Source organism: Myotis davidii, unplaced genomic scaffold (assembly GCF_000327345.1).
Source record: "Myotis davidii unplaced genomic scaffold, ASM32734v1 scaffold259, whole genome shotgun sequence".
Taxonomy (NCBI): Eukaryota; Metazoa; Chordata; class Mammalia; order Chiroptera; family Vespertilionidae; genus Myotis; species Myotis davidii.
Genome location: NW_006292687.1, coordinates 10578 through 37051, shown reverse-complemented (window position 1 = coordinate 37051; position 26474 = coordinate 10578). Strand labels below are relative to the sequence as shown.

At 41.3% G+C, this 26474-nt stretch overlaps 1 protein-coding gene across 1 annotated transcript in view; it reads right to left on the bottom strand.

Annotated features, from left to right (window-relative positions):
- Nucleotides 1-26474, bottom strand: part of LOC102751720 (ectopic P granules protein 5 homolog) — a gene marked incomplete at its 5' end in the record, with an annotated part of 47359 nt that overhangs the window by 10497 nt on the left and 10388 nt on the right. The window contains 13 exon segments of the mRNA XM_015565555.1: nucleotides 2215-2390; nucleotides 5235-5338; nucleotides 6153-6225; nucleotides 8178-8379; nucleotides 9313-9461; nucleotides 11418-11631; nucleotides 12887-13081; nucleotides 14121-14219; nucleotides 14527-14555; nucleotides 14558-14726; nucleotides 19038-19200; nucleotides 20652-20823; nucleotides 24383-24527. Of these exon segments, the coding sequence (XP_015421041.1) occupies nucleotides 2215-2390; nucleotides 5235-5338; nucleotides 6153-6225; nucleotides 8178-8379; nucleotides 9313-9461; nucleotides 11418-11631; nucleotides 12887-13081; nucleotides 14121-14219; nucleotides 14527-14555; nucleotides 14558-14726; nucleotides 19038-19200; nucleotides 20652-20823; nucleotides 24383-24527 (1890 nt within the window).

The window sequence follows — 26474 nt, the reverse complement described above, 5'->3', positions numbered from 1 at the left end:
TGGTGCTGAGGGCCCATCTCAGTCCCCACGTGTGCTGCGTCAGACAAGGGTGAGATCGACCAGTCAATATCCCCCACAGCCGAGCATGTGTCAGAAGCATCTGGAGGACCTGCTAACACACAGATTGCGGGGTCCCACCCCTGGAATCATTCATTCCTATGTCAGGGGGTGGTGCAGAAGTCTGCATTGCTAACAAGTCCCCAGGCGGCACTGATGCTGCTGGTCCTGGAACCACACTTGGAGAACCACTATACTAGTGTATCTACACTAAACTCCTTTTTAGTGTAATGTTATGTTTCAAAAATGTCTCCATTAGTCTTTATAATTTTTGATGATGGTATAATATTTAATTAAATCTTAATTAAAATTATTAGAATAGGCACATGCCAGGGTTGTGGGCTCAATCCCCAGTAGGGGGTGTGTAGGAGACAGCCAATCAATGATTCTCTCCCATCATTGATGTTTCCATCTCTCCCTCTCTGATATCAAAAAATATATATTTCAAACAAACAAACAAAAAACCCTTCCCATTCTCTTCCCCCAAAGAAAAGATGTCCAGGTTCAAAAAAATAATATTTAGGGATTAGGGGAGTGGCAAATGTATTATATAGTATATTATCAATGTCAAAGTTATCTTATAAGCCTATTTCCGGTCTGTTTAAAATAAAACATGGCTAGCTATAAAATTTTCCTTTCCCAATAAAGATTAAGAAGCTCTACCCTGCCCTAACCGGTTTGGCTCAGTGGATAGAGTGTCGGCCTGCGGAGTGAAGGGTCCCAGGTTTGATTCCTGTCTAGGGCATGTACCTTGGTTGCGGGCACATCCCCAGTGGGAGGTGTGCAGGAGGGGTGTTTCTCCCTCATCGATGTTTCTAACTCTCTATCCCTCTCCCTTCCTCTCGGTTAAAAAAAATCAATATTTTTTTTTAAAAAAAGAAGCTCTCCCCTATAAAGTCACAATCAATGGGATTTGGTAATGAGTCACGTCCTTCCATTCCCACCATCATTATACCATGCTCACTACTTACTCCTTTTCCTTTTGGAAAATGATTCGTAATCCTCCTTTATAACCTGCTCTCTATCCTCACCTTCAACCTCCTCAACAAAGAACATAGAACTAAAAGGTTCCCGTTTCTGGCAGGTCAAGGTCATCACTAGACTAAAACTCCTGGAGTCACGGAGTCTACAGCATCATCTCTTCAGACCACTCTGCTACTTAATCTCTCATACAGCAAGGCTGCTTTCTCCCTCTGATGCTACCTCACAGCTCTTTAAACAAACATGCCCTTCCAGATCCTAATGATGATGAATATCTACTTTGTGCCTGTCTCCCCTGCTCAATCTCCCTGTGAGTTCACTCTGAACCCCGCATTTCTCTAAGACAACTGTCCTCAGCTTCCTCCAGAGCTACGGGGAGTGGCTGACAAGAGCAGCTCTGGGCGGGTTTCCATCTAGAGCACTAAGAGACTGCAGGACACTTTACTAACTGCCATAAATAACTGGGCCTACGGTCATTACAGCATGTAAGATGCTCCAATAGTAAATGTGACATGAAGAGTAAACACAAACGAACTGATGACTATGAACAAATAGACTGAAACAATCATATAAAGCTAAGATTATTAACGGTTTTTAAAAATAGAAACTTAACAACAAAACCGCCCGACCGGTCTGTGCCTGGCTCTGTAACTGCGGCTCCTGCCATAGGCTCACACACACCGAGGGTGCTCTTGCAGGTCATCTGGGCTTCACGTCATTACGCTGCCTCACCGACCGGTGTTACTAGACACTTCTCCCTCCTCCAGCCTAGTTATCCCTGCATAACTGCTTAAAGAAACTAATGGCTTGAGTACCAACAATTTACATTTTGCTTTAACAGAACATTTGCCAGTCAGTAGTAATAATACTATCCCAGAAAAACATACATACACAGAAAGCACTAAAGAGTGTGACACTGTCATTAAGCTGTGTACTCACACGACAATATTACTGAAGTCTAGGAGACAACTGCCGTATGACAGACAAAGTCTGTCTCTGGGTTTCAAACACAGTCCCATAAATGTTTCCAATCATGTGCCAACAGCATAAAATGGTTTCCCTGGGAAGATGCTTTCCACTTTGGCACACCTGGCAACTGTGCGGAAAACCCACAATGAAGGGGCACAGGCGATGCCTGGAAGCCACGCTCTCCAGGCCGTGGAGTGAAGGGCTTACTTTGAAGAAGGCCTCCATGAGCATCTGGTCGGGGTGCAGGTCCCTCCACGGAAGCTTCCGGTAGGCACTGTGAAGAGCGTACAGGATAAACTCTGGCATTTTGGGCGCTGTACACGCTTCACAATAATGCATCAGGTGTAACCGAAGGGCCCCTGCATCACCCGGCAACAGAATGCCTAAAACCGAAAAAGAAAATACAGCTCAAGACCTCTTAATTTACCTTTTAAAATAATAATGATACAAAATAACAATTTGAACTAAAAGTCTAAAACCTGAGATTCTCAATAATTATCCATTTTCAAAGATTTTCAGCCAGCATTATTAGCATAAATGCTCATATGTGATTTTTTTTTTTTTAAAGATTTTCACATGCCAGGGGGGAAATCCTGGAGACAGTTTAACAATAAAGAATGGTACTATAAGCCCTAACCGGTTTAGCTCAGTGGATAGAGCATCGGCCTGCAGACTCAAGGGTCCCAGGTTCGATTCCAGTCAAGGGCATGTACCTTGGTTGCGGGCACATCCCCACTGGGAGGTGTGCAGGAGGCAGCTGATCGATGTTTCTCTCTCATCGATGTTTCTAACTCTCTATCCCTCTCCCTTCCTCTCTGTAAAAAATCAATAAAAATATATATTTTTTTTAAAAAAAGAATGGTACTTTCTTGGGTAGCTGAAATGAGCAGCTGGTTTGTGGTAGCTAGCAGGGGTGATCAGTTTTCCTTCAAAACTTCTAACTAGATGGCTTTTTACACTTCCAGATGTCCCTTTAGTCTGTGGCCCTCAGCAGGGATTCAGGCTCTTGCCTAGGCACTTTGGTCCTTTGGAACCTTGAAGGAATCCAATATTCTTCAAAGAGAAATGTAACCAGACTATCAACTGTCATTCAGGTAAGTCATTCTAAAAGAAATCTCACGTTCTTCTGCAACCTGGATCACTCAGTATTATCCTCACAAGAATCGACTGCTTTAGTGTCTCCAGAGCTAATGTCAACATAAGGAGCATCTAGTCTAAAACAAATGGTTTCAGCCTTCAGGTTCTATGCACAGGAATGCAGCATAGTCGGTCACAGGAGAGAGCGCCACACACAATGAGGGCAGGAACCTGACAGTGTTTCTCAACACTCACTTTTGAAAAACATAAGCATAACACTTGGTACCCATCCATTTATCATTCCTAATAACCCTGTGCTAGATTCCCAGTCTTTACTCCACAGCATGAATCATTAACCCGTGGTTTAACCTTTTAAGACAGGGTGAAGGGTAGCACTGTTTAAATATGGATAAAAGATAGTTTTGCTTAGATAAGGATGGACATGTAGGTAGAAGACTCTGGGAGGAAATCCCTTAGGGTAAGAGTGAGCTAGTCCCAGCCCAAACACAGTAAGTTCTGTGACCTCACAAATGAGGGCAGAAGGAAGGTCCAAGGACTTTAGAGAACAATGAGCAGAGCAGTATGACTGGAGTAGAGTGTTTGCCTTTAAAAACCATCACATAATGTTGAAATGCACTGGGAAAGACATATTTGAATGATGAGCTATAACATTACACTTAAAAGTTTCTGAATAAGAGTAGGACATAAACAGTATTTTGGACAAGAACAGAATAAATAGACAGGAATAGAAACTGGACAGGAAAATAGGTGGCTACTGCAAGAATCTGAGCTGGGTGGTCCTAATGGCCTCATAAACCTCCTGATATAAATCATTTCAATACACTAAGAAAATATTAATATCTTTGAAAATGCGTAGTACACTCAATGGAAGAAAACGCCAGGAGCCAAAGCAAGGAGAGGCCAGGAAACCAGGGGGATAAAGTGATACTGAGGCCACAGATGCCTGGACTTTTTGCTTCTGGTTGGTTTTAACAGCACAGGAGACAGATCTTCCGAGGACTAGACTGTCATTGATTCAGGGGAAGGCACCTTCCCTATCTTGGCCTGGACTGGGACTTAGAGAGAAAAAAAGGTTTACTGTGGTAACTGAGGACTGCCTGCAAGTTTAGTTTGGACCTGGATTTCATGGAAGTGTGTGATGTGAGAAACCCCAAGCCAAGAAAGTACGTAGTTACAATTGGCCAAATGCAGACTTTCTCTGGAGGCACATCCCATCCTAGCCTTTACAGAATCTCCCTAGATAAAATTTCTCTAAACATGGGCTTAGGACACAAAATTACAAAATACACAAAATAAGAATTTGAAAGAACATCCAATAGCAGCATAATAAGTTCCCTGCAATGGGAACTTCAGATAATGCAATTGTTGCAAGAGATCATAAAGAAAAGAGGCATGTTTAAACATTTTAAAGAAGTGAAAACTAGAATTTTAAAAAAAGAAAAAAGATCCCGTCAAAAATGAGCAGGGTAACCCTAGCCAGTTTGGCTTAGTAGATTGAGTATCAGCCTGCAGACTCAAGGGTCTGGGGTTCGATTCCGGTCAAGGGCACATGCCAGGATTGCAGGCTTGATCCCCAGTGGGGGGCGTGCTGGAGGCAGCCAATCAATGATTTACTCTCATCATGGATGTTTCTCTCTCTCTCTCCCCCTCTCTCTTCCTCTCTGAAACCAATAAAAATATTTTTTAAAAAAGTTATCAGGGTAGATTTGAAAAATAAAAATTCTAGAAACTGAAATGAGGAATTCAATAGATATTTTAAAAAACTGGACATAGCTATAGTTAGAGACACTGAGTAAGTTGAAAAATAAACTTCCAGAATTTTCCCAAAATGAAATACAGAAAAATAGAAAAACATGAAAAAGAAGTCAAAGTCCTAGAAGATAGAAGGGGGATGGGCAATATTTGAAAGAAAGAGGCTGTATACTTTCCACAGCTGATGAAACTAACAGCTACTCACAAACAAGAGGCTACAAACTACACTAAATACTGTATCAGTGACTTCCTTTAGTCAAAGAGGACTGCATACTAATTAAAATAAAATCTAAAAAAGTAGGGAAGCAGAGGCAAAAGATTACCTGAATGACTTAGGGACAAAGTGACATAATAGACATAATACAACATCTTCCTACCTTTAAATCTCTCGTGCAGCGAGCCAATGCAGTCAGTGAACAGCTGCACGATGCCTGAGGCCACCACAGCATCGCTCTCCAGCCAGGGGTAATGGCGCTGGCTGCTTTAAACAGATGAAATGCACACAGAAATGAAATGCCATGGTTAAAATTACTCCAGGTCCCAGAGTTTAGGGCTTGCCTAAGTCACAGAAAACACTGTGTTATATAGCTTGAAAATGCATTTAGACTACTTCCCAGGCTGTGGGACAGGAGCAAGATATTTAATTTTTCTGAGTCTAAGAATCAGATGAATCAGTATTTGTGAAAACACCTTAAATACTATGATGTCTACCACTGTTGTAATTTTTACAAAACTCCCGTCAAGTTCACCTAGTTTTTGTCTGTATGCTTTTAGGGGGAAAAGACTTATAAGAGGTATTTGGACAGCTTTACACCTCTCTCTCTTAAGTTCTCACAAAATAATGTTTTCATTCTAGTGCAGAGTTCATGTTAAAAAGGTAATTCCCACCCACTAATCTGAAAGCCAACTTAGTTCCAAAAATAACTGAGGTACTGAATAAGATCAAGTTAGTCTCATCTTTTAGTGTCATATTATCCAAACCTAATTAAGGAGAGCAGCATCTGTTTCTCTGAAAGTAAGTACCAAAACTCATTCAACTTTATCATGGAAAACTAGAAATGAGTGTCCAGTTTTGCTTCAAAGTATCAAGATAACAGCTCTGATCAACCTGACTAACCTAACTCTACAAGCAGAAAATGTCTTAACTTTCTTTCATAAAGAAGCTTTTTCTAAATTTAAATATGGCCCTAACTCAAAAAAATTAAATCTGTCAGTGCATCACTTGTGCCAAAACAACATCAGAACTTTAAGTCCATACATTTCAAAAGAACTTGAATATCCGAAAAATGATGTACCTTTCACTGTCCTCTAAAACCAGGATCCATGGCTTAAACAGCTGGATGATCACTGAGTGCAGGGATCTCAGCACTGAAACAAACAAAAACTTTTAGAGACAAGAAACAAGCAAATCCTTTGTCAATATCACTGACAACACTATATAAAAGAATCTACTTCTGCCTGCCCAGTTTGGCTCAGTGGTTGGAGCGTCAGCCCGTAGACTGAAGGGTCCTGGGTTCAGTCAAGGGCACATACCTTGGTTGCAGGCTTGAGATCGGGGTGGGCACGGGGGAGGCAACCAATCCATGTGTCTCTCTCACATCAATGTTTCTCTCTCTCTGTCTCTCCCCCTTCCTTCCACTCTCTCGAAAAATCAATGGAAAAGATATCCTCGGATGAGGATTAACAAAAATAATAATAATAATTTACTTAATATCTGTATACTCATAAGCTTATCTTCACTAATAAAAGAGAAACATGGTAATTGGCGTATGACCGCTACCCTTTTCATTGGCTAATCAGTGAGATATGCAAATTAACTGTCAGCCAAGATGGAAGCCGGCAGCCAGGCAGCTTGAAACTAACGAGGCTTGCTTCCCTCAGTGACAGAGGAAACGAACGTTCCCCGCCTGAGGCTGCAGGCCGCTGAGCGGGCAGTTTAAGAAACATTTTAACAAATCCCCCCGGACTTCAGCCAGCAGATTCGCAACACTGTAAGCAAAGGCCAGAAACCTCCTTTCAGCCGCGGAGGCCTAAGAGCTGGAGCCAAGCCTCAAAGCTAAAGCTGGCCCAGAATAAAAGGAAAAAAAAAGAAAAAAAAGGAGCAGTTGGGAGCTTCAGTCACCCCCAGCCTGAAAACAGCCCTCAGCCCCTCACCCAGACTGGCCAGGCACCCCAGTGGGGACCCCCACCCTGGTCCAGGACACCCTTCAGGGCAAACCAGCCGGCCCCACCCATGCACCAGGCCTCTATCCTATATAGTAAAGGGTAATATGCCTCCCGGCACTGGGATCAGCGTGACAGGGGGCAGCGCCCAAACCCCCTGATCGCCCTGCAGCTCTGTGTGTGACAGGGGGCGGGGCCACACCTCCCTATTCACCCTGCTCTGTTCGTGACAGGGGAAGGCGCCCCAACCCCCTGATCAGCCCTGCTCTGTGCCTGATAGGGGGGAGCTCCCCCACCCCCACCCCTATGGGCCCTGCTCTGTGTGTGACAGGGTACAGAGCCCCAACCCCCCTGATGGGCCCTGCTCTGTGCAAGACAGGGGGTGGCGCAGCAACCTCCCCATCGACCCTACCTTGAGTGTGACAGGGGGCGGTGCCCCAACCCCCCAATCGGCCCTACCCTGATCGTGACTGAGGGTGGCATCACAACCTCCATATCTCCCTGCTCTGTGCATGATAGGAGGTGGCGCCCCAACTCCCCAATCGGCCCTGCTCTGAGCCCGACCAGGGGCTGCACCTAGGGAGTGGGCCTGCCCTCTGCCACCCGGGAGCAGGCCTAAGCCAGCAGGTCGTTATCTCCCGAGGGGTCCCAGACAGCGAGAGGGCACAGGCCGGGCTGAGGGACAAATTTTTGGGCACCGGGCCTCTAGTGTTGGTATAAAAACAAAAGTTTAACGTAACTAAGTACATTTTCATTTACTACAGCGTAATTTCCTGAATTGAATTTTTATTACAAAATGTTATGAATAACTTTGTAACAATACATTTGTGTAAAGATATAAGCTTAAATATTCAGAACCATTTTCTCAGTGATATAAGTAATAGGAAGAAAGAGATGGAGATTGAAACCTATTTCTTCAGACCCCACCCTACAAAGGAGGGGCAGAGACAAGCCGAAGCAAGCACCTACTCTCTAACTGAATATAGGTGCAGGTATGACACATACAGCCCATGGGTTCACATCTCTGCTATATATTTCCCTGCTTGACACTTTGATAGTTTTATCTCAAAGATTTAAACCTCTTAATGTGTCTATTCAAGCCACTTCCTAATGGAAGATCAAAACACCCACCTCCATGTTACACTCAAGCATATTACCTGTTTTGCTGCTGGCAGATGGGTCCTGGGCCAAGCATTCCATTTCTGAGTCAAGCAGCCTTTTCACAAGATAGCCCAAGAGTGTCTGCATATCACTCATGTAAGGACTCCACTTTGAGAATAACCCGAAACTTTTAAAGTCCAATGTGGATAAGCGAAGCTTATGAAAAAAGTTTGAGAGCCACTGTATAGTCTCCATTACCTGGAAGAGAATGACTGGTTAAAAACTGCTCACTGATGCTACTTGCACAAGAGTATCACAGTCGGCTGTGACTGACTTTGTAAGATTGTTGCCAAGTTATATAGCACGTGAAAGTAAATCATCATATTCCAAACTGTTTCTAAAATAGAGGAAACATTTACTTCAAATACATTTTCATGTGGACCATATCATAGAAAATGTGTCAAAATGAGAGCTCTGTGGAACATGACCTGAAATCTTGGCCGGGGGAGCCAGTGGTATAAAGTTAAGAAATAGGTGGGTTAAGGTGGGGAGGGAGTAGGCCCAGGCTGCTCTTGATCAGATAGGCAAGAATCACCGAGGTGTGAGAGAAAGGTGATCCGATAGAGGGGGCTTGGGGGGAAGCAAGTGAATGACAAAGAAAAGCTCAGAGCTCTTAAAAGATAATGCACAAAAAGGAACTTTCTAAATTTAAATAAAAAATAATTGTTTTTGTTAATCCTCACCCGAGGATATTTTTCCCTTTTTTAAGAGAGAGTGGAAGGGGGGGAGGCGGGAGAGGGAAAGGGAGAGGGATTTTTCTTTTTTTTTGTTTTTTTTTTTTTTGATAGAGAGAGAGAGAAAGAGGGGGAGAGAGAAGAGAGAGAGAGAGAGAGAGAGAGAGAGAGAGAGAGAGAGAGGCATCGGTGTGAGAAAGACACATTGATTGGTTGCCTCCCACATGTGCCCCGACCAGGGCCAGGGATCAAGCTTGTAACCGAGCTAGGTGCCCTTAACCAGACCTGGGACCCTTTAGTCCACAACCCAATGCTCTATCCACTGAGCCAAACCAGCTAGGGCAAAATAAACTTTTTAGCTATAAATGTAAAATGTGTTCCAATTGTTTAAATAGCAAAGGAAATGGAAAAGAAATGCACAGACTAAAAAAAAAGTCAGACACCAAAAGCTACACACCTGCTTGTCTGACAAAAGGACATCCGGAGAGCTTTGAAGCACCGTGCTCTCGGCAAGAGCTGCCCCCTGCTGGCAGTTTAGGGCGCAGCAGCCCAGGGCTCTCAGAGTGGCTTTCCAACACTCAGGGCTCAGCAGCTGCTCAGCAGAGCCTTATGGGGTAAGGACAGAGGACAGCAAGTCAGCATCTTTCACAAACAAAAATATGAATCAAAGAACACAAGAATTTTATCAAGGAATAAATATTAAATAAAAATCCAAAACAAATTCATAAAGATCTGTGGTGAAGAGACTAAAGTGAAGTGAACCTATTAAAAGAACTAAACTATCCACCTGAACACTTGGCTTCCCTGTTCCTGACCACCCTGCTAGGAGTAAGACAGCCAGAGCCATCTGAGCTGAAGCCCAGGAGGGGAACCCTGCCTACAGACCTGACTGGGGAGTGGTAAGGCGCCATCCTCCTGGCTGGATGATGTGAGACAAATAATGGTGACAGGGCAGGAAAGACTGGGTGCAGAAGCAACAGCAGAGTCTGGGCAGTCTTCAAAAGGTGTCATAAGTTCCCCTAAAACCACTCCTACAATGGGAAAACCTAAAGCAACACAGACATCATGCAAAAGTAGGGGCCACCAACCAACAGCCTACTCCTTGTAAAGCTCACATCCCAGAGGACAGGAATAATTCCTCAGGCCTTTTCCCGGAGATGGCACAAGGGTCAGAGTAACAGAGGCTCACAGGTGCAGGTCTGAGGGGAGGATGTTGGGTCAGCTGCACTATACTGAAAGGGTTTGTGTCCAACTGCTACCTGTTGTCTGATCTTAGGACAGAGGTCTAGAGCCACGCTACAAGTGTGGGATCATTCACACCTACAAGAGAGCCGTGAAGCCAGGAAAAATCAAACAGGCTCCCCCAGGGCGAAGGAAGAGAGCAGATGAGCAAAGAATGGATGCTAGGAACTGACATGGGGCCAGGGAGGGATGGGAAGCCAGGAGGCTGGAGGTCATGGAATCTGACAGGGGTGTACTGTTATTCCTAAACCTTTCATTGAGTTACCTCCCCTGGGAAGTATACATTTTCTGCTACATGCAAGTCTATGGTTGTCTACATAAACAGCGTACAATCTCTTTAAAAGCTTTCGGGGTGGGGAGTGGGGGGGAGAACAACATATACTTGATCAAATTTTGAAAATTTAGAACAAAAATTAGCTATGTAAATATGCATCAAAAATTGTACAAATAGATTTCCCTGTCAGTATTCTCCACTTGCCCTGCAACTTCCCTCCATAGGAAACAATGAAAGCCGGAGGGCTTTAAAAATGAGGCCACAGATTTCAGTATTCTGACAGTCCAATACATAAGAGCATTAACTTATTCATTAAATAATCTCTGATAAGTAACACAAAGATTTGGCATAAAGCAAAATTTAGTTTTCCATTACATCTGTAAATAGTATAAAGTCTGTATGAAAAATAAATACTATCTCATTTTTCAAGTAAAAATCCTGCCTAGTGAAATTCCAAAAATAAAAAGCCTACATTCCTTATCTCTCCTTTAGTCTCCAACACTCCAATGGGAAATTGCTGGAGGGGGACAGAAATGGTGGGAATGGGGAAAATTTAATGCTGCTCCTCTCCTTAACAAATATAAGTACAGTCAGTCTATCATTATGTAGGGATAAAATGCATTTGCAAAAAAATTAAATTAAAAAATTGAGGGGAAAAAACCCTAAAATCTATTCACTATTTTGAATAGAGAAACCAACTGTCAAGTAAGGAGCAACTTCCTTCTCTGATCAAATCTGTAGTCAGCAGAGTAACCAAGCTCACTTCTACCCCATTCAACTGCCAAGTCAAGGGAGAGAGATGGGTGCACAACTGTGGGCTCCAACACCAAAGGCTAAGTGCTGCCTTGCCCAATTAGGGCCCCTTCCAGCATTTTGGACAATAAATGACCGTTTTTACAAGTAGCCATCTCCTGGGCATTGTTTATCGAGTTCTTCAGGTAAAAGTCAGTCACGCTAATCCTGCGCACTTGTGTTACTTTCACATTTGTGGCTGACGTCTGTGGGATGGCGTCCTGTTATTCACTGCAGTCTAACCTGTCACTTACTTTGCATCAGCAGCCTGAGAATGTCACTGTACTGGTCAGGGAACTGGTAGAGAAGAAGGTAAGTCCAGTGCTTGCAGAAAAGGTTAAACGGCATCAAAATGTCTTCGTCTGGCTCGAGGCCCCAGGCAGTGAGTGCCAGGTGGATGGACTCCAGAAGCCTGGTGCGCTCGGACAGAGGCGGCTTGGCGGCGTTTAACCATTGCTTCACGTGGAACTAAAACGAAACAGACACAAGAGCAATTTTATTGACACTAGAAAGTTAACTGAAGTAGACTGAAGTCTCTACGATTTAATTTAAAAATCAAAGATTACCTAGCATTTAGATTTTCATAAAGACTTAAATAAACTGAAGTTTATACACAAACACCTAAAAGAATCTGGGCAGTTCAATGATTGATGGGTGCGGCTATGCCTCCATCTCTAAAGCCTGCAAAGGCAGAGTTTTCTCAGCTCCGCATGCTTTTTTGCAATTTAAAAAGCTTGTGGGGCCCTGGGCGGTTTGGCTCAGTGGATAGAGAGTTGGCCTGCGTTCAATTCCAGTCAAGGGCACATGCCCGGGTTGTGGGCTAGATCCCCAGTGGGGGGCATGCAGGGGACAGCCAATCAATGATTCTCTCTCATTGATGTTTCTAACTCTCTCTCCCTCTCCCTTCCTCTCTTAAGTCAATTTAAAAAAATATTTAAAATAAAAGCTTGTGGGTAAGTTTTCCCTATAAGGATCCGTAGTTCTCTTTCACTGTTCACAGTGCTGCAAACAAGCAGCGCTTAATGGAACTGTCTCCCTCGAACGGCCATGTTTCTGAATCTGCATCAGTTAGCTACCTCAGTTAATAAAAATTCAGGGTGCTGAGGTCACCTTCCAGAATCCCACACTATACCACATGTTCTCTCCCATTACAACTGAGATCAGTCCTAGACCCTAAAAAATCACCAGGTTTTATGACTCACAGATGTCAGAGAAATACAATCGAAGACAAAATAGCTGAGGCTCTAAATTTCCCAACTCGTTAAGTAAATGCACTGCCAGAGTCTGAGTTAAATAACATCCTATTTGGAATGACGACAAAGGCCATTCGCTTAGATCTGGCTTGTTCTAAATATGAGAGACTTGGATACAGTACAACCCATTTATCAAACACAATTTAGGCATTAATTCAGGATAAATTCAAAAGAAGGATGTACTAAATTACTATAATGAATATTTCAAAACTGTACTAAGTTTTTAAAAGAGAGTTTGGGAGCTAGGTCCTTTTTCTAGTGAAATTAGACTGTCCCACACAATACAAATGGCACCCCAAAAGAGGAAGCTGTGGAATTGGGCTGCTTAAAGACCACACCAAATTGGAAAAGGCCTGTGAGCCTACAGTCCACCTGGAAGCAGGACTCTGGAGGGCCTTTCATGTCTGTGGAGTGGGAAACGCCAGAGCTTCTCCATTTCAATGATGACATCGGATGGGATCACATCTCACCTTGGTCAGCAGCATGAAAATCATGTCACTGTTGTCCTCACTCAGGAACCTCACCACTTTCTCGTAGAGCTGTATGAACTCCGCGGGCGCAGCATTGGGAGTAAAGAAAGGAGACAGAAGAGAGCAGAGCCTCCTGTTCTTCAGAACGGTCTCCAGCACTCTTCTGCATTCTGATTTAGTGCCACTGATGAACACCTGGAACGAGTAAAAGAGGAAAATGCCATCAATTCTCCACTCCCCAACCGTTATTTAAGGAACCAAGTTTTAAGGGGTAGTATACAAGGCAAGCAGGAGTTCTTTCTAAATGAAAATATGAAACAATCAAAAGAAACCTAAAATGAACATATCACTTCCACTGTAGATAGTATGAACAATCTGCAATATACCTACCATGATTACTAAGTACCCAGAGTGACCCTGCATTATGTCAAGAAAACAAAACTTTTAGGTTATAGATTTTAATACTTTTAAAAAAGCTAACTTTTTACAATTAAAGTATAATCAGGAAAACTCACATTGCTTTAACTTGTTCTAATGTTTAAGAGTACTAGAATGTATGTGAATATTTAAATAATCTCAGGGTCAGGAAAGTTCTGATAAACTTGACCACAGGCAGCAATAATAAAGGACAAGACTGACAGATTTGAATTGATAACTTCTATAAAGCAAAGTGTATAAAATTAAAGAATGATGAAATAGAAAAATTAATTTATAACGAATTCCAGATACCGGGTTAATAGTCTGAGTGGCTCTTCGAAAAGCAATAAAAAAAAGAAACTCTCCAACAGAAAATGTGCAAAGGACAATAACCAGCAAGTCACCAAAAAGATATAAATGGCCAAAACATGAAAAATTATGCAACAAATACTTAAAGAAATATGACTTAAGCCCAGCTGGCGTGGCTCAGTGGTTGAGCTTCGACCTATGAATCCGGTCACAATTCTATTCCTGGTCAGGGCACATGCCCGGGCTACGGGCTTGATCCCCAGTAGAGAGCATGCAGGAGGCAACCGATCAACGATTTTCTCTCATCATTGATGTTTCTATCCCTGTTTCCCTTTCCCTTCCTCTCTGAAAGCAATAAAAACATATTCAAAATAAATAAATACATAAATAAATAAATAAAAGGGCTTCTGAACCTGCAATATAAGTCTGAAGTTACATATCTAATAAGAATACAATAGGGTGTACTTCATTATATCTGAAAAAGGCTAGCAACACAGATTAACCTCACCTGTCCCAAAATTTCAATGCAGGAAGTAAAGAACTGCCTCGTGGGAGGGTGACGTTGAGTCTCATCGCTGACGTAATCCACAACAGTAAAGAAGAGGCTCTGCGCTCTCCCTTCCTCTCTGAAATCAATAAAAATATATTTTTAAAAAATAAATAAATGGACATGGCTGTATTCCAATAAAACTTTAGGAAAATAGGTGGCACCCTCGCTGGTTTGACTCAGTGGATAGAAGGGTTCAGGGTTTGATTCTGGATTCTCTCTCCCTTTCCTTCCCTCTCTGAAATCAATAAAAATATTTTTTTAAAAAAATAAAAATAGGTGGTAGGGCAGATTTTGGTCCAAAGGCCATAGTATGCCAATCCCTATGCTAATTTAATTAGTGGATGCCTGGGGGAGTGTAGTAGACTATTACTATTGACAATAGCAAAGGAGTATTTTAAAATAAAATGTCCTTACAACTTACGTAATCAAGTTTTCTGCATGCACAGCCGCCTCCACAATATTAAGCGGTGGTGGTTTAGTAGCTTCTGCTTGTAACTGCTTCACTTCTTTCCACAAAGCATGAAGCTGTTGGCTTACTGCTTCGTTCTTGTGCATACCTTCAAACTAACAAAAATTAAAATGGTCAACAGATATTTTTGCCCCTAATGTTTCTAGAGTGGATATGTTATTACATATATACTGGCATATGATAAAAGATTATTATTACAATTAATATGATAGCTCAAGACTCTTGGTTGAACCTAACAGGGATGGGGGGGAAATGTCAAAAAAATATTCAAGAATCTCCAAATTTTTCATAAGGGGAAATTAGTTTTGACTTGAATTAAGCAGACTTGAATTCATTTTCGCTGGTTCAAAGTCTTCTGTAGGATATGCTCTATGTCACTTATGTTTTGATGCCGCAATCCTCATAAAAAGATGACTCAGTGTCTTCCTCCATGAGGCCCTCCTCTGTTGATCATCTGTCCACAAAGCCTTAACCCCTCTGCTCTCCCACCCAGCAGCACATACAATTCAACTCGAGACAGAGGCTGCACATCTCACGTGTGCCCAGCATAAACAAAGGAGGACATGGATGCTGTTAATAAAACATTTGCCATTTTGAAAGGGGAAAAAATGGCATATACTTATAAAGCAAACAATAAAATAAGATAAATACGGGACCTGCCCAAATCAGCTGCATGCCTTGGAAAGAGCAATTGACTAATTCAATGGTTCCTGAAACCTTATCTTTGATTAAATTTTTATTGGATTTCAGTAAAGATATAAAAAACCAAGAAGAATTTAGTAAGTTTCAAAAAAACACAACTAAATTTATCTCATTTAAATTTAAAAGACTATCCTTTATTTAAGATTATGTCTTTCCTAGTTGAGGGGCTAACAACCCTTTTTCTAATTAACTGATGGTGACCTATATAATAACTGCTTTGTTTCTGCATTTTTTAATGTCCTTTTTTGGATGTGGATTGATGCAGAAAAGATCCTTGGCCCAGGCTGCAACACAAAGACAGAACCAATGTGGCAGATGTGGGGGACAGGAGGACAGGACAATGAGGAGGAGGCTGGCCAGGCTGATTGGGGTCAAGGGATTGGGCTGAAGGGTGCAGTGCAGTGAGACTGGGGAGCAGGAGAGGCCTTTAAAGCAAACTGGGGAACTTAGACTTATTTTGCAGGCACGGTGGAGAATGCTGAAAAGACCAGAACATCTAGGAGGCAAGAGTTTTAAATACTACATTCTCCTTAGATGGTTTTCCACAATCACCTGGGTGAGCAGTAGGGTCTACATTTTCCTTTATATGCACCTGCCCAAACCCAGTCTTCAGCCACCACTATAATGGTTATAGGTACCCTTTGTCTGTGAATAATGTCAACACTTAATTCACAAACTTATTTAATCGAGACTTATTTATGTCAGGGGACATAAATTCCAAATCAAAAGCTCCTGAAGGGCAATGGTCCTATTTTGCTTTACACAGCACCCAGCACAGCACAGCTCTGACAATACACTCAACACCTACTTTTTATGATCATAATGACAACTTTCTTCTATAACATGCACCACCATTGTGGTAAAGATTTTTACAAAACTTCTTGTTTCAAAGAAAAACATAGGCTGTTAGTATGGATCAAAAGCCACAAAAGCGACTATCCAATAATATATGTTAACAATAATTACTTTCGTTTTTACTACTAGAGAAATGAAAGATAAAAAATTAAATAACTTCCATTAAACCACTTACTGAACCAATACAAATATTAAATTTCAAAACTTTCAAACAATAGGCCAAAATTTAATAGCTTAAGATGTGATTAGGAATATGATGTGCAGTCAGTTCTTTTGCCCAATATGTCAGCAACTGCAATGAGAGCTGGTCTTTGAGGGCCACAGCGCTGGGCTGGCCTGGAGAGAAACAGCCAGAGAGTGAAAGAGAATGTGAGAGAAGGAAGACAGTGAGGATGAAGGAAAGTGGAAAGACTTAAGGACAAGAGAGAAAGAACAGAGGTTCACTTCACTGGGAAATGTACAGACGAGACCAAGTCTACTTTATAACTTGAACTTTAAAACCTCCATCCATGTCGTAGAAACTACTAATACTGAAGAATAAAAGAAAACCAACTAGTGTAGGAAAGTTTTGCCACTTTCCCAAAATGCTCATTATTTCCTAGTCTACTTATTTTGTTTACTGTTTCCACCACTGTTGAAAGTTTTCTTCCTAGAACGGGGGTGAGAGAGACTGAATGACCACCAGCTCATAATTACAAGAAGTCGGAGACAATAGAACAAAGCAGCCTGATGGAAGCCCCTCCTGAGTCACTTGAAGTAGACAAAGAAATTTAAAAGTAGGACACAGCTGGTCCTCCAGTAAGCTTTCACAATAACCTGAGGCCCTCGGTGGGTCTTTTCCATCTTTCATTTCTAGGAATGAACAAATTTTTCACATGACAATAAATCAATTCTGAGTCCCGCAAACATGCCCCACAATAACAAAGTACAACACAAGGAACCCTATTATAAATCACCCCATGTCCTCAGGGAATGTCACTGAATTATTAGAGGCTTCTATTAGGAGAGGCAACCACAGAAGAAGCACGTCTCAATTCCCATAAAATATATTTGGCTTTTGTATACACCCAACAAGCTATACATAGTTCAAACTCTTGCAGATGGCTGGAAATTTCCAAGGCGTTCCCTCCCAGAAAAGTTTTATCAAGCAATAAAATATTTTCATGATATAATTTGAAATCTTCATAAATGAGCATTAAAATTATATTAAAACATTTATGTTTTTTAATTTTAAAATTTATATTTTAAATATGAAATCATTTCCATGAAGCTGATTTTAAAAAATGATCTGATCCATGCATTCTCTAATCAACGATCACATTCCAGATTGAATTTCCTAACTTTAGATGCATACAAATATGTTACTTTGCCAGAAATAAACTTTGAAGGTAATGAAAACTACAAAATATAAAAGTTATTTTTGAGAAGACATTTTAGATAAAACATCACCCAAGGAGATAAAGAGCCCTGGCCAGTGTGGCTCAGCTGATTGGGCATCGTCCCATGCACCAAAAGGTTGCCAGTTCAATTCTCAGTCAGGGCACATGCCTGGGTTGTGGGCTTGATCCCCAGTTAGGGGATGCAGGACGCAGCAGATTGATGTCTCCCTTTCACGTTAATATTTCTCTCTCTCTCCCTCTCCCTCTCTCTCTAAAAATCAATGAAAATACATTTTTTAAAAAGAATACATTAGAATACCAGAAGAAAATTTGAAAAAAGAAAAGAAAAAGAATACATTTGGACTGGTAAAAATGGGGATTGGCACACACACAAAGGAGAAATTATTGAAAGACAACCAAGGGTCAGTAAATAAAATGTCCCCAATTTCTAAAAGCTAACCAAATAGGAGGCTATTTTTGTGCAAATGTAGTCAGGCAGTAAGTAGGCCCCTCTCTAAGCATTTCTTCCCCAGCTCAGGGAATCTTGAATTCATGTGCAGACAGAGTGAGGTGAGGTGATTAAGGGGCATGTGCTCTAACCAGGCTGCCTGGGACTTCCTGGCTTAGCCACTCACTGGTGTGTCACCTTGGGTATGTAACTTAACCTCTCTAAGCCTTTATTTCTTCATCTGAAAATGCAGATAATAAAATTAACCTCTTACTGGGTTGTGGTGAAGATAACAATCAGTTCTGTCAAGTGTTCAGGCACTGGCTGGCATGAAGCAAATGCTATGATATGCTGGCTAAAGCTAAACTTCCATTTGGTAGTCCTTCCAAAATCACATCCAACTTAATTTTATTTTTCCAATTCAAGAAAGTGACTCTAGAGGTAGTTTAATTTTTATACACATTGTTGCACAACTCTCCATTTGCCTGTTGGCAGGTGCTACCCAGCTGATCTGCCTTCCACAGGTCCCTCCCATATTTGTCTTCAGTGACCCGCAACTGTCCACAGCACACAGCCAGCCCTCCCAGTGAGCATCCTTTCCAACGTGAACTCAACCTCCCCACTGTGGATTCCTACCACCACTTCCAACAACAACTTGAAACACACTGACACAGCCAGCCCCTGACCCCTAGATGAAGTCATGCTGACTCCATTCCCACACTGCTTCTTACTGAATCCAAACTATCATTACCAAAATCTTGTAAGGACCAGTTTAAGGCCCCCACTCTCACAATCTCCTCGATGATTCTCCTTTTCTTTGAATTTCTATCTGTTTTATATGACTTGTCAGCACTTATGGAAACAGGTGATTAGCTGTGTGTGTCTTCACTCCCCTAAAAACTGTTACATGTTTTGAGACACGGCTCACCTGCTATATACTTCATTCAGTCTTTCTCAATGATATGCCAATTAGGGGCTCAATTAAAATTCTCTGAACTACAAAGGAATTTAAACAATCTTACCTGAACTGTTACAACTGCTGCTCCTTGGCATTTCTTACCACTAATGCCTCTACACTCCAAATGTAATGTGGTCTGTTCTTCTCGATTAACATACTGTTTGGGCATTGTGTCCAACAGCTCACTATCCAGGGCAACTTGCTGAGATTCCCGAAGAGCAGCCGTTCTGGAGGAAAAAAAAAAATCATCAGGAGGTCAAAGAAAGTCTTAGAAAGATTTCATAATAAGTGATAAAGGCTTACAGTTACCCAAGCCTGCATTAGAGCAAGATATAAGGATTCCACAGTAAAAAGGCCAAAGGCGTGTATGCCAAGACTCACCCAAATTCTCACCCTGGCAGTCATGCTTACCAGAAAATTAAGAAACCAAGAAAAAGTGGGACAACTTTTTAGCCAGAAATAAAACTCCACTTAGAATCTGTTATATTAGCAATGCTTTTTAAATGAACCCTTAAATATACAAGAACAAATGAGAATTTCATCCTAATTTAACTATCCTAAAGGGGTGCCCTTACTTGTAAGTATCACTGATTTCTTAGGTATTAGTAACTCAAACTAAATTTTCAAAAATGGAGAAAGTTGCCCTAGCTGGTTTGGCTCAGTGGATAAGAACGTCGGCCTGCAGACTTAAAGGTTCCAGGTTCAATTCCAGTCAAGGGCACATGCCCAGGTTGCAGGCTCATCCCTAGTGAGGGGCATGCAGGAGGCAGCCAATTGATGATTCTCTATCATCATTGATGTTTCTCTCTCCCTCTCCCTTCCTCTCTGAAATCAATAAAAAATATGTATTTCTTTAAATGGAGAAAGTTAATTCTTACATGGTGTCAATACTGTTCTAAGTGTAGTTATGATTACTTTCTCGTGCAGGCCAGTACGTGTGTAACTATGTAGATGAGTTGTGTGCACATGCAAATACATAACTGGACCAAAACAGCAAAGGAAACAAAGGCCAATAAGAGACTGATTCCCAGGGGCAGGAGTGGTGTGGAGTGGGTCAATGGGGGGAAAGGAGGCATCTGTAATACTTTCAACAATAAAGATAAATTTTAAAAAAAGGAGAGGTTGATTCCTGTGGGATTTGCCAAATAGACTCTTCTACTTTATAAAATAGACTTGCTACTCACACGCTCCTTCTCACAAGATGGCAAGCTAGAACCTTAAAGAGTTGATCATTCTGTCTCTCTCGTGAACACAGACCACTAAATGCCTTGTCCGCACGTTGATCAATGCCTGTGCCGATTTTTAAGAGTATGGACAGTGAGAGAACAAAGCGATGACAAAAGGAAGTAAACCTCAATTCATCCCCTTTAAACACAACCTTTCCATTATCAGAAGGTTCCTCAGGAGAAGCATAGGAAACACTTAGCTGGCACTGCTGACACTCAGAAATGCCACCACAGGAAACATGTACAAATTTATAGTCCATGAAAGCACCACATAATTTCCATGGGAAATTAAAAGACTTGTCACAACTTGGTTAACTAAGTAGCCGTGTGAGTCCGTCTCCACCCATTACCCGCCTGGCCAGAACGCTGATGAGGACCCTTCCAGGTGCTAAGTCACCCAGCTGTCAAGGCAGCAAGCAGGGAGGGATGACCCGGGGGTCTCCTGGGCTTACCTGGCCTGCTGCCGCAACAGATTCAGGTCTGTGCGCACCAGCTGGGTGGTGTCCTTCTGACTCAGGAGCACATCAGAGGAAATAACCGGCACAGGAGGCCTCACTGGGTGCAGAGCAAGGGGAGGCAGGGGAGCGTCATGCTTCCGCAAGCTACTTAAGACCCTCTCTTTAGCTGAAAGAAAATAAAGTTATATTTACTGAGTAACGGCTACAACTAGGTAGTAACTTACTAAGAGGGTGCAAAGCCCTGGCCTGCTACCATCATAAAAAATGCTGAGATATACAGAATAGATAGTTCAGAGGCCTAAATCTTTTATCATTTATAAGCTCTGAGGGAGCACCCACACAGGCCTACTAATACTCTCCCAGGAGCTGGGAGATCAGGAGAACGTGGTGTGATTGAATAGAACTCCTACCTCAAAAAGTCTTAATGATAGTTAAAGAGTTAAAGCTCACAATCTTAAATTATTACCCTAGATGGCCTTGCATGATGCACTAAGGTGTTTGGACTTACGCTAGTACAAAGGGGATCTAGTGGCCCTAGCCAGTATGGCTCAGTGGATAAAGTGCTGGCCTGCAGATTGAAGGGTCCCAGATTCGATTCTGGTCAAGGGCACATGCCCGGGTTGCGTGCTCGATCCCCATTGTGGGACATACAGGAGGCAGCTGGCTGATCAATAATTCTCTCTCATTATTGATGTTTCTGTCTCTCCCTCTCCCTTCCTCTCTGAAATCAATAAAAATAAATTAAAAAAACAAACAAAACAAAAAAACAACAGAGGATCTAATGAACAGCTCTAAGTAAGCTTGAGAAAGATGGTAGCTACCATCAGACAATGGATTGGGGGGATGGGGCAGGTAGCCCAGTTAAAAGTTTAATGCAATCACCCAGATAAACTTCATAGGAACGGGAGAAAAAGAAATGAACATCATGGAATACAGCTAAAAGTGAAAAATCTTAAATAGGCCAAGGTTTAGACAAGAAGGCTGAAAGTAGTCGAGTTAAAATGAGTAAGAACATGGGCACAAACTCCTACAGAACTTATGTTTACATAGTCATATAGTCATTCATTCATTCATTCATTCATTTACTATTTATTCACTCAGCAAATAATCTATGGAGCCCAAATAAGAAATAAGGTGGCATGTAAGAAAAATAAAGGTAAATCTGTACTGTTATCCTTGCAGTAAATTGCACATGTTCTCATATTGCTGAGTCCAAGTTAAATGTTTACATTTCTACACCTAGTACACAGCTGAACACAACACAGTAGGTATCCAATATATCCTACCTTCTCTCCCTCTCTCTTTACTACACTATACACATACCAGAGTGCAGGCAGGAACTGAAGAACATGAAGAAAAGCTGCCACAACCCTGTTTCTTTTCCATAGTAAGATAACGGGATGAGAGGTCATGGGAGTGTCAAGTCAACAAGTACTTAAGGGACTACTATGAATTTCTGATTTCATTCCAAATGTAGCATTCAATTTTCTATTCTTGTTAAGAAAAACTAAGTTTAATAGACGTGACTTTACTTGGCATAAGAAGACTTGTACTATTTGTACCCCAAACAGATGGAATTTAACATTCCAAACAGGTCAAGTACAGGATCGTCCCTTATAGCCGGGGTTTTTCCACTAGAACTACCACTCCCCGCACAGAATGTAACAAAGTTGGATATTCATCACTGGATAAGACTGCTGAGTATGTTCAGGTTTCTTTCCAGCAACATTTTAGGACATGACTCTAAAGCAGGGGTGGGCAAACTTTTTGACTCGAGGGCCACAATGGGTTCTTAAACTGGACCGGAGGGCCGGAACAAAAGCATGGATGGAGTGTTTGTGTGAACTAATATAAATTCAAAGTAAACATCATTACATAAAAGGGTACGGTCTTTTTTTTTTTTTTAGTTTTATTCATTTCAAATGGGCCGGATCGGCCCGCGGGCCGTAGTTTGCCCACGGCTGCTCTAAAGAAAACTGGAAGCTCTTTTTCAAAATCAGTATCACTTATCATAAAAACAAGAAAAGAAAAATCAAGGATATTTTAAGTGCAAAATAAAAGACAGGCAAAAATAAATTCAGAGCATTTTTAACTATAATCACCACTCTGGACCAAAAGTGACTAAATCTATAATTCTATTATATGCCCTACATTTAAAACTGGTCCAAGCCATGTGCACACTAACCACCTTTTTTACCTCTCAGATTCACTATCTGCTCAGTGGGGATAAACCTCATAGGTTTGTTGGGAGGATGGAATTAACGCATATAAAGTATTGGGACAGAGCCTGGAACAAACTGAAGGCTGAATAAATTGCTCATTTTAGTCCAGAGAAAACAATCTGCCTCTGGGGGCGGTGTGAAGGCCATGTGAAAGCATTACAGATGGGAGGACATTAACAGAGCAGTATTCACCAGCTTCCAGACCTACAAACATATTTCTTTTTCTCCTTAACAGACTTTAAAGAATAGAAAATGAGACTCGATGTGGCCGGGTTGAGGGCAACTTTTAGACCTTCCCCTATATACTTCTCTATACTGTTTAATTTTCTTCAATGAACACATATAACTTTTACAGTTGTGGTGAAAAACTATTATTATTTCAGGGGAAAAGTGGGGAGAAAGATGTTGGAGGGAAAATGTTAAAGCCTTAGATGAAACTGTCTAGCACCTTCCTTTTACAGATGAGTGGACTAAAGCTTTTTTTCTCTGATCACACAGCTAACTAGTTGGTTAGTGGCAGGGCTGGAACAAGAAGATATTTTTGCCTTTCTCTAAATCACTTCAGTGCTCTATTACACTACATATTACAATATTTTATTCAAAAGTTATGTTCATAATTGTATTATATGCCCTACATTTAAAAAATATATTCAGTAATTAAAACCAGCAAGTGAACCTAAATAATTGTTTTATGTTATTTTTGTTGTAAGATATGTCATCAACTTTCCAGGTTAAATGAGTTTTTGTGGCCTGGCATAGAAAACTGACAATTTATAAAACTTTAGAAAAATGCATTGTGAGAAAACAACCAACTTAGAAACTTTAGGAATATGATCCATGTGTATTGTATGGTAAGAGTTCCAGATACAAAGAAAAGTTTATAAAAGAAAAGACTTCTGAACTGTAAAATTGCAAATCCAAAACAATGAAATTTAAAGTTGCACTTTACACATTGATGTCAATTAAAATGTCTTTTTAAAGTCACTTTTCAGTCTCCTTTTCAGGTAGGTAGAACCATGTGTCTCAATTTGAGCCAATGAGCTATAATTGGATAGTCTGTAAGCAGCTTCTCAAAAGAGTCCTTAAAGAAGGAGTTTCCCCTTCCTGGTGAGTAAAACATGAATGTGACCATAATCTTAACCTTGGACCATAAGTGGATGTCAGGTGTGAAAACAGTGGGGCAGCCACATAGGAGGAGCAGGGGTCCTTGAAGGCTTATAGGTCATGAAGTTACATACCATTCTGAAATGCCTGCATCCAGACTCCTTTTACATGAGAAAAATCAAATTAAATCTCTATCTTATTTAAACCATTACTATTTTTGAATTTTCTCTCACTCACAGCTTAACCTAATCCTAAGTGGTAGACAAGTTAACGATGAACTCCTTAAAAAATCAATGCTTACTGGAGGAATACGCTATTGTACACCTTAACCCTCAAAGGCTCTGATTCACTCATCCATTCCATCCTTCATACGAAGGGGCTGATGCTTGTATGACTCACCCAAAAAAGGATCAGTGAAGTCTAGCTGAACTGACAAACTGCAGGATGCGGAATGGGACTCAAGTTTGGCCTGCGTCCACAGACCAATTGTTTCTTGAAACTCGTAATGTATGCGCTCCATGTTCAGATATTCCATCCACAGATCCTAGAATGAAAACACAGAACCTTACTTTCCCAGATATATTCACATATAAACCTATATATTTAACTATAAAGTGAACCAATAAGTTTGGTCTATTCCAAGTTCTCCAGCATTAGGAAGAATCACATTTAAAACTGATACTCTAACAATCTTAGCAAGAATCTCAAAACTGCCCTGACCAGTTTGGCTTAGGGGCTAGAGCATCGGCCTGTGGACTGAAGAGTCCCAGGTTCGATTCCGGTCAAGGGCATGTACCTTGGTTGAATATATTTTAAAAAATAAATAAATAAATAAGAATCTCAAAACTTTTTTGATATTTATCATTGATCAGAAAAACTAATTTTATAGCCCCACTAAATGTATATTTATAAATTATATATACATATTACTGAGCTAAGAAATTATAAGACATAGGTAAATAAAAGAAATTGTACAGAGATAAATTTAAATATATTGAAAATAATTGAATCTGGATTAGCAAAAACTCTGTGTCCCACTAACAATTTACAGGGAACAGAAAAACATATTAAACTTCACCACAAAGACGCAGTAAACAACTGTAGACTGTGGGGAAACTCTATGGACAAACTACCCAGTTTCTTCAACAAATAAATTGCAAGGGGGAAAAGGACTAAGGAGAGGGCCTACAGATTAAAAGATATTAAGAGCTATAAACCAATCACAAAATTCGGATCCTGATTCAAACAAACTGTACAAATACAGCACAACAAAACTTTTACGACATTTATGAGACAATGAGAAATTTCAACACTGATTAGATGCTTGATTTTAATAGCCTATTGTTTTTCAAATGTAAATGCTATTGGATTATGTTACCTTTTAATCTTTATCTTTTTTTTTCTATCATCAAAAAGGATTCAGGGAGACCGTGTGAGCTGTGAGCCCTGCCCTGCTGCCACAAGTGGCTCGCGGGCCTGGGGAGGGACTGAGAGGTGCTCCATGCACCTCTTGGTGATTACAGTTGTGGGTCATTACGGTGTGATGCCATTACAGCTACAGGGCTTTCATAATTTTATATGAAATTATATATATATCAGGAAATGTCAGATTGCCTTACAGAATGGGTGAATGAATCTGATCTTTCACCAGCAGCACATGAGGGTTCCTGTATCTCCACCTTCCCACTAACACTTCACATTATTAAACTTTTTACTTTTTGACAGTCTGATGGATTAAAAAAAAAAAGGATTCAGGGAAAAAGAAAGTGCATGCAAGCATGGTAAGCCATGTGCACTTTTAATCCTCATCTTTTAATATCTTTATTTATCAAGTGCTCTCTAGGACAGTGATGATGAACGTTTTGAGCTCAGCGTGTCAGCATTTTGAAAAACCCTAACTTAACTCTGGTGCCGTGTCACATATAGAAATTTTTTTATATTTGCAACCATAGTAAAACAAAGATTTATAGTTTTGATATTTATTTTATATATTTAAATGCCATTTAACAAAGAAAAATCAACCAAAAAAATGAGTTCGCGTGCCACCTCTGACATTCATGTCATAGGTTCGCCATCACTGCTCTAGGATTAGCTCCAAGATAACATGGTGGAGGGTACGGGTGAACTACAGATGAAACTATACACATGGTACACAAAGTGGGGAAGGGGAGAATGGGCATGTCTATTATATACTACTAGAGTCCCGGTGCACAAAATTCATGCGGGGGCGAGGGGAGGGCGGGTTCCCTCAGCCCAGCCTGCACCCTCTCCAATCGGACATCCCTCTCGCAATGTGGGGCCGCTGGCTCCTAACCACTCACCTGCCTGCCTGCCTGATAGCCTATAACCCCTCTGCCTGCCTGCCTGATCGCCTATAACCCCTCTGCCTGCCGGCCTGATCATCCCCAAGTGCTCTCCCCTGCCGGCCTGATTGCCCCTAACTGCTCTCTCCTGCCTGCCTGATTGCCCCTAACTGACCCCCCCTGCCAGC